Below are 11,044 nucleotides of genomic sequence, written 5' to 3'. Positions count from 1 at the left end.
TGCTGTTTCGGAGCTGAAGGACCAGCGTTCTAAAAGTAACGGAAGTAACTGATGTCTTGTTTGAAAATGTACTTAAGTATTTGATTACTCAAACAGCAAACTAACGCGTTAGGTTACTCGTTACTGCAAAAAGTAATCAAAGTACTCTAACGCGTTACAAAGTAAAGCGTTATACCCAACTCTGCTTATCAACACTACAAATCATGGCACCACAAATAACTACAGAGTACTACCACAGAGTTGAATCAACCCGTCTCATAGAAAGTCTAGGCTCTAATATAAACAACAACATTAGCTTCACAATGGTATAATGTTTTGGCTAGGGCCACTGCGTTGCAAGACATTGCAAAATGTTCCTGTTGCTTTGTCTGCCTTATCCTTAGACTGATAGAGCAGGTGGTAACCTAAGAGTCAACAACATAGAGTTAAACCTCACTTTACATTTACTCATTTACAATTCTAATCTCCAAAAAAAAATTTTTTCCCCAAAGCCCAGCAGTGTCCAACACACATTCAGCCCCAGCTCCCTGTATATATTTGTTATAACTATCAGTGTATCCAAAGCCAGATATACAGTATCTTTTGCCTCTATGCCACAGAGCTCCATTGTTGTCTAAAAACAAACCAAAAAATAATAATACATGAATACTGCTGCACTCAAGCAGCAGCCTCCAAGGCTGAAAAAATGAACCCAATTCTGCAGTTGATCGAATGGCCACTTAACGCTGGTTCAAAAACAGAGTAAATCCCAGTAGAACCCCGATGCTACACTGCCTGACTTAACAGCATAAATAAACATGTTTACAGCCTGGTACAAAATTGCTTTTGGTCTCTAGCTAATCTAAATATTTATGACAGCTATATGGAGGCTGAATTTTTTTTATAACTCACCCTTTTACCTATTCATTACGTTTTAAGGTTATGCATATTAAAGGGCGAGGGCACTTGAGCGACAGGCTGTCTGTGGGGTATCTGCTGCAACACCCCACCACTCGCTTCGCCACAGCTCCAATTTCTCATCCAAATATGGTCACTTCTCACTCCAAACAATCAAAATAGCAACAGCCGAAATTTCAAACTTGAGGCATCAAAACAGCAGTCCACAAACAGGTGATGACCAATAGGTCATGTTAGCTCAGTCCATTACTTTTACAGTCTATGGATGCACTGGCTGGGACTTTCATTACCAGGAACACTACACTATATTCACTCTCATATGAGAAACATTTGTTAAAAGCTACAGTGTCTATTTGTTTAATATAATTACTGAGCTGTAATTCAATGAAATAACATATTTGAGAACCATTTTAAAGATGGATTTCTTCAGAGGGAACTAAAGTGTTGAGAGAAGCACTGCAGTACTGCCGGTTAGGGCTACAACTAATGATTATTCCTATGGTTTATTAATCTGTCAGTTATTTTCTCAAATAATTGATTAGTTGATTGGTCTAAAAACTAATAAAATAAAGAAAAATGTCAAGCAGTGTCAATTAACTGTTGCAGCTGTACTGTTGATTTTGGTCTTATCATGAGATTTAGAATCATCACTCAATAAGTGGTATTGTTTTTGGTGAGTGAAAAGTTGTTTGCAAATTGGAACTTTTTAGCATCATCTGACATCTCAGAAATCATTTGACCTATTGAGAAAACTGACTTCCTTCCTATTGTTGACAAGTAAACATCACACGTCTGTTGAACAATCAAAAAGAGTGATGTTGAGTGACTCTGCATTTTCAGCCCATTTTCAGTCGCAACACTCTGGAAGATACAATAAGGGGTTGGCTAATATGTGACACTGCTGTGTGTCACATTTCCTCCCGTCGATGAACAATATCTATGTTCTGTTCTTAAACAGAGGCTTACTGTATAGCCATCGTGCGGTAAATTCCTGTCATGTAATACATGACTCCCAACACGAACTTTGCAACAATAGTTCTGTGAATTGAGAACTATGAAATGCAGCTTCACGATGAATTAGCAAAATCTTTAAATAAACTGGGCTTTCCTAACCTATGAAAGCCTGTGTCAAACTGTCTCAGTGTTTTAGAGCATTAGTAGAATAACCTGTCAATCTCCTAGTATTCCACTGCATGATCATGCTCTCCTTTGACAGTGTTCACTTGTTTGTATACCACCTGCAGTGTTAAGTGTCACAGGCTCAGTCGAAAAACCTGATTCTGTTATCTGCTGCATTTGTTGTAACAAACTGTGTATTCTTTACTCATTAGAAAAGCACAAAACATTGGTAACACAAAAGATGTCAAACAATTCAATCATGCAAGCTTAAGCTAAAAGGACTTCAACCCCATGAGACATTAGTTAAGTCTGATCCGATAATGAGAAATTGTTACGTGGCATTCTACAATGTCACTTATTATTATGCATTATCAGTTTCTTTAACTATGCTTTCTACTGAAGAAAATCAACTGTGATTGATGGGTGATTAAACTCAAAGTTAACCATCTACCTACCTCTGCGTAGGATGGTGATGGGAGCAGTGCTGGACTGAGAGCTGCTGCTTGTTACATGAGGTTGAGTGACTCTGCTACTCTGACCCTGGCGTCCTGACAGTATCACACTGGGTTCTGCTGCAGCTCCCTGACCAGAGCTGGGCTTGTCGACTGTATTCTGGATATTTAGGAACTTCAAATCCTTGATATCCATGGCACTAGAAGACAAAACAAATTATGGAACCTAATTAGAGTTCAAACTACAAGTTTACATCCATGTCTGTCCAGACTCATCTTAGCCACGACAGTTAACATGGCTTCAAATATGGATGTTGCTGCTTACAAATTCTAAAACATGGATACTTTACACACATCTTTAACCCAAATGCCCAGAGAATCTATACAATCAACACAGTTTAAAGGCGAACACCAAAGATTAGGGTCATCAATTTAGTGTCTGACCAAATGTCTTCCCCTCTATTTACTGAGTTATGACGTTGAGTAATGGCCAGTCACAACAAAGTTGACCTTTGACCTTTTGGATATACACTGCTCAAAAAAATTAAGGGAACACTTAATCGTCAGTTAAGTCAGTTAAACTTTGGGGATATCAATCTGTCCATTAAGAAAGCTCAAGTGATCAATTTCACCTGCTTTGGTGCGAATGAAAGTGACAACAGGTGCAATGGAGAGGCAAAAGCAAGACAACTCCCAAAAAGGAATCTTTTTTCATGTGGTGGCCACAGACAGTTGCTCTCTCCTTATCCTTCCTGACTGATTCTTCTCTGGTTTTGTGTTCTGCTAGTGTCCTTGTCACTACTGGTAGCATGAGGTGATACCTGCAGCCCAATCAGGCTGCACAGGTAGTCCAGCTCCTCCAGGGTGGCACATCCATACGTGTGGTGGCAAGAAGGATTGCTGTGTCTCCCAGCACAGTCTCAGGAGCATGGATGAGATACCAGGAGACCAGCTGTTACACGAGGAGAGCTGGACAGGGCCGTAGGAGGGCATCACCCCAGCAGCAGGACCGGTATCTGCTCCTTTGCGCAAGGAGGAACAGGAAGAGCACTGCCACAGCCCTACAAAATGACCTCCAGCAGGCTACTGGTGTGGATGTTTCTGACCAAACTGTCAGAAACAGGCTCCATGAGGGCACAACGTCCTCTAGTGGGACCTGTGCTCATAGCTCAGCACTGTGCTGCTCGACTGGCATTCACCAGAGAACCCCAGATTTGGCTGGTCCGCCACTGGCGCCCTGTTCTCTTCACAGATGAGATTAGGTTCACACTGAGCACATGTGACAGGCGTGAAAGAGTCTGGAGATGCCAGGATGAACGTTATTCTGCCTGTAACATCATCCAGCATGACTGATTTGGTGGTGGGTCAGTGATGGTGTGGGGAGCCATATCCTTGGAGGGTCACACAGACCTCCATGTCATAGCAAACAGTATCCTGAATGCTGTACTGGGATGAAATCCTCAGCACAATTGTCAGACCATACGCTGGTGCACTGGGCCCTGGGTTCCTCCAGGTGCAGCTGGCCCTGGGTTCCTCCTGTTGCAGGACGATGCCCGGCCTCATGTGGTCAGAGTGTGTAGGCATTTTCTAGATGACGAGGGCACTGATGCCATTGACTGGCCCTCTTGTTCCCCTGACCTAAATCCAATCGAGCACCTATGGGATGTTATGTACCGTTGCGTCTAACACTGCCAAGTACTGCTCACTGATGCCCTGATCCAGGTCTGGGAGGAGATCCCCCAGGACACCATGTGCTGACTCATCAGCAGCATGCCCAGACGTTGTCGGAATTTTTTCAGTTTAAAATGTCATCACTTCATCATTTTATCCTTTGAGACATTTGTGTGAACTTTAAGCTTTGGCCAAAAATTTGTTTTGTGAGGTCATAGAGACCTTGACCTTTGACTACCAAAATCGAATCAGTTCATTGTTCATCTTAACATATTGTGTTCACAACAATGAAAAGGATGAGGTCACACTGACCTGGCTTCAACCACCAAAATCTAATCAGTTTATCCTTGATTTCAAGTGGATGTTTGTGCCAAATTTCAATAAACTTCCTTAATGAAATATTACTTTCACTAGAATAGGACGGTGGTCAACTCAAAAACGTAATGCGTTGGTTAATAGTGGTTGAATGGTCAAAAGCACCGTCTTGTAATGATGAGAAATTGTTTGAAATTTTATGAATCTATCATGGATAAAAAATGATCAATTTAACGTAAGCCCTTTCCACCAAATGTCATTTAGACCTTCTAACAAGTTTTGACACTAAAAATATAATCTCCCAGGAGATGGTATTAATACACATGGCAGCATGCAGACATTAAGGTTTTTTATGGAAACTGTTGAGGGGGAGGATGAAATACAAACATCTGACTATTTGGAGAGCCTTCAACATTGGCTAGGTGAAGTAGTTAAATCTGTGCATTTCCAGTCAAGGAGAAATATAGGAAAATATTTCAGCATCCTTCATCTTTCTTACCTGAAAGTGACCTCGGGAAGATGACATCTGATCCCATTGTGATAGGGCTGTTTCAGTGAGATGGTCTGGCTGGCGTGATCAACAGATGACACCTCTCCCTGGTAAACTCCCAGCGCCAGCCCGCAGTTGATAGACACAACACTACCCAACCAGTCAGCGGCCATTCTGTTCACTGTGGTTCAAAAACATAAAAAACAATAAATGATAATCAACCTTAAGTAGTTGAAACAGGTATTTTACATATATTTCATTTTCATTTCGGGGGGACTTTGACTTATTGGTGCTGAAGAAGAAAAACAATGGAGAAGAAATTGGTAATATACTGAATATATATATTGTGTTTCCTCTTCTGAACCCACACAGACATGCGGGTCCATCCTTTTCTTCAGTGTCATGTACAACATCTTTCACCATTCAATGTCAATATAGCAGCTCCAGATTTCATCACCAGTGACATCACAGATTGGAGTTTTAGCACTCTACTTGTGAGATTTGGAAGAAAGTTGTTCATGTTTACACATATTTTTTGACTTCCTTCAAACATTGAAATACCATGTATGAATTTTGAAAATAAGTGTAGTTCCCCTTTAATGTTGTTATTTCGTTGAAAGAACACTTTAAATGTAGACATTATACAAATTAATATGGTCTCCTGCTATACTTGGTCCACTAAAGGTTACAGCATGCAGCACCTGGTCTTAATTTATTGGTCCGTGCTGCTCCCCTGTAATGTATGTGGGGCTAATTACTACCACCGGTGCAGAAATGGCGATTAAAAGATACGTTAAACTTGAACAGTAATAGTGACAGGACCTTACTAATTGACAGCTTAGTGTTATGGGGTGCTCGTGGTAGAAAAAACTGGTTCCTTAAATTTAAAGTTCTTCATTTGTATTCCACTATGTAGCGTCGCCAAGCTTGGTGCACACATGAGCTAACAAACGTTATCGTTAATTTAAAAGTTTCTTCGCGTACTGCATGACCCTGCTTGAGGTAGAGTTGTGTACTAAGTACTTGGGGGAAATTAACCTAAAACAGCATCTATATGAGGGCAGTGTTCAGAGAAATATAGAAAGTCACAACAAATTTAGCTTAGCAACCAGTAAGCTGGGTATGCTAGCAGGGAAGCTAACATTAGCTTCGTCTTCGTCCGCCCTGTTTGTTTTTTGTCTAAGCGGACTGTAACTTTGTGACGGGTTCTTACTCCTTTTAAAAACCAAACCCGAGCACATTCAGTCGATAACATATTGATGTAGGCTACCTTGTCGATAAGTCTGTGGCGAGGTATCCTGAATGCCAAAGCTCCAGCTGTTGTTTGTGTCGTCTTCCGGGTTGATACGTAACGTCACTTCCTTTATCTCCCACGTGGGTTTGTTGTGATTTTTTTTCTCTCTAAAGTTTCAAGCCTTGTGGTTTAATATTCTGTAGTCTGACATGGATCATAAAATTCAGTCAGTGACTGACTTATATGATGGTCCTCACTGTGTTAGTGTGTGGGTAAATTAGTCTCTTTCAAATCAAGCAAACAATAACAACAAGATGATCATTACAGCATATTTTATTTGCGTGGCAGATTAAAGGATCCTCCAATCACATGCCCTTACATGTTATACAATCATTGATACATTAGAGATTAAAAAAATCTATAGCCTACTAATATATTCCAAAAATCACTGGAACTCTTTTGGTGTCCTGATATTTTTTTATGTAGATGCAGAGCAAATCTATTTCACCTCAAATATACAAACGCTAGGCACATAAAAATGACTTTATAAAATACAAAGTACTTGATATACAAAAAAAAATCACATTTTTTTGGGATACAAATATAGCTTCAGTGTCTTACATCCACATTATAATGTCATACAAATAATTAACTTACAAGTGGCAATGGCATCATAAGGTAGGCTAATATCCTTTCAGTTCAGAGTCCTGTGTCACAGAAGAAAACAATTTAGGTTGCAGTTGCCTAAATAGTAATGCCTATTCAGTAAAACATACTGTGTGTCCCAAAGTTGAACAAGGTGACTTAGTTACAGAGTGTTTTACAACTTCTTAATGGGAGTAGTTTAGTTTACTACATAATGCAGGAGAACTAGGTATCTCCTTATACTTCACTGAGAAGCAACAACCATGTGCATGATTATCACTCAGAGAACCAAAAACATTACAGAGGTGTGTTCACACAAACCAAGACACCTCTGATGATCTGCAGCAAGCACATTTCACTCATTTGTTTCAATGTCATTAGCTCTGTCGATCAAATTCGGCAACCAATGCCTTACATTCTGAGAAAGATGCTTCTTTCACTGACTGTTATCGTGGCTGTGACCCATACAGTGTTAGAGTCAACTTAAACCATCTATTGAGTCATACATCGCACATTAAAAACAGCTTCACTGCTCATTCCTCGCTCGCATTGTGGCTCTCAGGTGGCAGCGTTTGTGCTTCATTGTGAGACCGTATTCTGGGGTCATGTCCAAAGGCTCTCCGGGCATCGTGTGGAAGTGCAGCTTCTGGATGATGATTGCCAAGAAGAGGTAGACTTCATTTCGTGCAATGACCTCGCCGATGCAGCGCCGCTTTCCCATGCCAAAAACCATCACCTTCTCCCCATCCAGCTTGTTGACTTCACTGCCATCAGCGCTCAGGAAGCGGTCTGGGTTGAAAGCAGATGGATCTTTCCACAGCTCACTGAAAAGTGCAGAGAGCGAAGCAATAAGATAAGATGCATGAATAACCATGTCAATAAAAATGCAAGGCTATGATCAATTGTTGGTCATCTTAAACTGAGAAAAAGAACTTACGGATCATGGTTGATCTGCCACTGATTGATGAAGACGCAGGTGTCTTTGGGAATGAAGTAGCCATTCAGAGATGTGTCTTTTGTTGTGCTGAAAAGAAGAACAAATTGTTAGTCCATCATGTATTGACAGGCTCAGACATATTCTTGGTGATAGCTATGTTTTTGTTCTATGTTGGTTCTGTGAGAATACGGCATGTCATTAACATCTAATTTTCACAGGCATGTGTGGTACTTTTGTGTATCTAAAAGAGATTAACCTTACCAGTGAGGGATAGTGAAGGGAAGGAATGACGAATGGCGGAAGAGCTCCAGGATGAAGGCCTCCAGAAAGGGTAAGTGGGGTTTATCAGAGAGAAGAGGAGTACGATCGAGACCCACATTGTCCTCTGGAAAAAAAGTCATTGACTATTAGTTCAAGGGTGAGGAATGAGGTTGACTGTTATAGTCATGTCCCACATTTTTACAATAAAAATCACAATGAAGCATTTAACTACGAGAGCCACAAAATGTGGGTTCCTGCATTATTTTTTGTTTTACCACTAATTGGCGCAATCATATACATCATACACAAGCATTATCAAACACTGTTCACTAGGTACATGGTTAGTTGTGGTTGTTTTAATAGCAGTTCATAAAATTACAATGAATGATTGCATTCCTGATTCCCCTTTAGCCTCAGTTTTGATCTTGGACAGAAGGGGGGTTCATTATCTTAAGGGGATGACACATGAGGATGAGGGTGGGGCCAAGCTGTGGGTGATTTTATAAACTAACTGTTCATCAGGAAAATATGAAATATTCAAGGTTCAACAGGTTAAATTTGGTAAGAATAATGCAATGGTGGTGGTGTTGATGGGTTTTTTTTTTCAGAGATTTCTTATAGACGGATTAGAGGGGCTTCAGGGTGGTTGCGCTGGACTAGGACCAGCTTGTGCTGCAAAAGGCCAGAGGACAGAAGAACATGGAGTGTAGAAAAATCTGGGCAACTCATAGGGAAAGGTATTGTTGGATGTGGCTAACATTTGAAATGCTGAGTTCTAGCGTGGTTATCTTTTTGGTCTGTTTTTAGAATATACCCCCCAAAAAATGGAACTTAAAAAATGGAATAATCAAGGAAGTATTTTGTGTAAAATAGCTGTACTTACTCAGTTCTTGATGAAGCCTTTCCTGTATCTCTGGGTATGCCACCAAGTACATTACTGACCAAGACAGGGCAGTGGAGATGGTGTCAAAACCTAAACGGGAAGTTCGGTTAAGTTAGTTAAGTAAATTATGGAGGTTACTTCACACATCAGATCATTTAATTTGCAGAGAAATTCAACCTACCAGCTCCAAACAGGTCATTGACGATTCCTACAATCTTCTCATCTGACATCTGGACATTGGAGTTCTCATCCAGCTTTCTGTCCTCACAGTGATCAATGAGGGAGTCGGTGATGTCACGAATGTTGTCCTGAAAGAAGATTGGACAATCTCAATAAATCCTTTATACGCAGTGATTAAAAGGGAAAACAATGTGTCATTTTCATTAAAAGAAAAATGGATTTAGTGGATGGTGTACCTTGTTAAAGGTGGTGTAGTGCTCGCTGACAATCTTTTGCACAAAGTTGTTGAAGCGGGCATTGATGTTCAGAAACTTCTTCATTGTAGTGCTGGGCAGGTACTGAAGAGCAGGTATGAAGTCTGCAGGATTACCGCTCCCCACCACCTGGCCAAACTCATCACTGAGGTTCACCAAGCTCAACAACTCCTGGTCATCATGGTTGTAGCGTCGGCCAAAGCACATTCCACAGATCACATTAGCGACAGAGACGACAATGTGGCGGAAGGGGTCGAAGCTGCCGTCAGCCTTCATGACGGTGTCAAGTTGTTTGACCAGATACTCTCCCTCTTTGCAGATGTGTTCCTCCAGCATGCAGGAGTACTCTGGGGTCGTGCCTTCCAGGGTAGAGAAGGAACGCAGGGCATTGTAGGCCAGCTTCCTACGGGCACGCCAGACGCCGGCCTGGTCTGTGCTGAAGGCCAGACTCTTGCCTTCGTTGATGAACCTGAAGCTGTACAGGTCAGGTCTGCCAGAAAAATCTTCCCCTTGCTTGATGAGAGCCTGCCGAACTGTTTCACTTCCACTCAGCACGACTACAGGGCGCATGCCAATCTGGATCTGGAAGACATTGCCATAGTGCTTGCTCATGGCAGTGAGGCTCAGGTAAGGATTTCTACCCACCTCCAGCACATTCCCAATGATAGGCAGGGGCTTTGGTCCAGGCAGCCGCTGAAGTCCCTCAGGAATCTTGGTGTGGAAAAACTTGAGAATCAGGTAGACCAGACACAATGTTGTCATGGCAACCAGACTCTCAGATACCGACACTGATCCAATGAATGGTAGTATCATTAGCGCCATGATGACAACTCCTTTTTTTTCTGGCCTCTGCACAATCTGGAAATTAAATAGGAGGGGCATGAGAGTAGTGAAGGCAGTGAGGAGGAGAAGTATTGTGCAACATGTTGACTACATGCACCATAAAGTTTAAAGTAAGTGAGGACTATCACACGCCATGTGTTTAGTATTAATTGGACTTTATGTGTTCACATGCTGCACCATAACTCTTTTTACAAATGGTAGGCTATGCAAAGTAACAGGCTATTTAAAGTGTATTACCACCTTACACTATGACTCAGAAAGCCCATGAATACAACACAAGGATTAAAAAGAATAAGCATATTCAAAGTTGCAACTGCAAAGACTCCTATTGATTTAGCTTGCAAAAGAATATCCAAGTCAGCACTTTGCTCTTATCACTCTCACATTTCTTCCTCAGTTAGAAATCAATCTGTCACCATGCATAGATGGAGCTTACCTTAGTGGAACGGTGACAGAGGAACAATGCTGTGATCCCAAAAGTACTTTTCAAGATAGTATAAATATCGTTAAGTGGAGTTATTGTCCGAGGTAACTCTCTTGATATCCCCAAAACAGAGAATGGGCTCTTGCTTTATAGTGCGCTCCACAGCTTCATTGGCTGCTGTTCATGACGTAATCACTCTCTCCCTCCCTCCCTCTCCCTCTCTCTCTGTTTGTCATGAATGAAGTTTAGAAAAGGTGCGTGTGTGTGCGTGTGTGTGGTGTTTGGGTGCGTGCGAGATTAGGAACACTTTGAAACTTCATATCAATGAAGAAATCATACTTTTTCCCAGTTGTTGTAACAAAGTTGTGGGCTTGCATGACTTTATAGCCTGTTATGTTTTATAGTTTATGGTCAGATAAGACATAATGGCTCACACAGA

General features: G+C 41.3%; 2 protein-coding genes across 3 annotated transcripts in view; both read right to left on the bottom strand.

Annotated features, from left to right (window-relative positions):
- Positions 1-6,288, bottom strand: part of LOC126389873 (enhancer of mRNA-decapping protein 3-like) — a 24,919-nt gene extending 18,631 nt beyond the window's left edge. The window contains exons 1-3 of one of the 2 annotated variants that reach the window (XM_050043857.1): positions 6,215-6,288; positions 4,954-5,125; positions 2,472-2,668 (exon numbers count right to left, since the gene is read on the bottom strand). In XM_050043857.1, the coding sequence (XP_049899814.1) occupies positions 2,472-2,668; positions 4,954-5,117 (361 nt within the window). In that variant the 5' untranslated portion in view covers positions 5,118-5,125; positions 6,215-6,288. Of the gene's footprint in view, positions 1-2,471; positions 2,669-4,953; positions 5,126-6,214 lie in introns of those variants that run through there. The other variant, XM_050043946.1, reaches the window with a different exon arrangement.
- A 205-nt stretch (positions 6,289-6,493) lies between these two features.
- LOC126389803 (cytochrome P450 1A1) lies at positions 6,494-10,727 on the bottom strand. Its single transcript, XM_050043743.1, has 7 exons — positions 10,618-10,727; positions 9,321-10,196; positions 9,086-9,212; positions 8,905-8,994; positions 8,022-8,145; positions 7,761-7,847; positions 6,494-7,647 (listed from the first exon to the last, which is right to left on the bottom strand). Exons 2-7 carry the CDS (start codon positions 10,158-10,160, stop codon positions 7,350-7,352), a joined length of 1,566 nt encoding a protein of 521 aa, XP_049899700.1. The 5' UTR covers positions 10,161-10,196; positions 10,618-10,727; the 3' UTR covers positions 6,494-7,349.
- Between the last annotated feature and the right edge of the window lie 317 nt (positions 10,728-11,044).

This window comes from Epinephelus moara, chromosome 1, assembly GCF_006386435.1.
Source record: "Epinephelus moara isolate mb chromosome 1, YSFRI_EMoa_1.0, whole genome shotgun sequence".
Classification (NCBI taxonomy): domain Eukaryota; kingdom Metazoa; phylum Chordata; class Actinopteri; order Perciformes; family Serranidae; genus Epinephelus; species Epinephelus moara.
This window is presented reverse-complemented; position numbering and strand designations above follow the sequence as displayed.

Coding starts and splice junctions, on each gene's coding strand:
- LOC126389803 (XM_050043743.1), bottom strand. CDS start 10,160: ATGGCGCTAATGATACTACCATTCATTGGATCAGTGTCGGTATCTGAG. Junction 9,213..9,320: donor ACTACACCACCTTTAACAAG/GTACACCATCCA, acceptor ATCTTCTTTCAG/GACAACATTCGTGACATCAC. Junction 8,146..8,904: donor AAGGCTTCATCAAGAACTGA/GTAAGTACAGCT, acceptor CTTTTTTTCCAG/AGGACAATGTGGGTCTCGAT.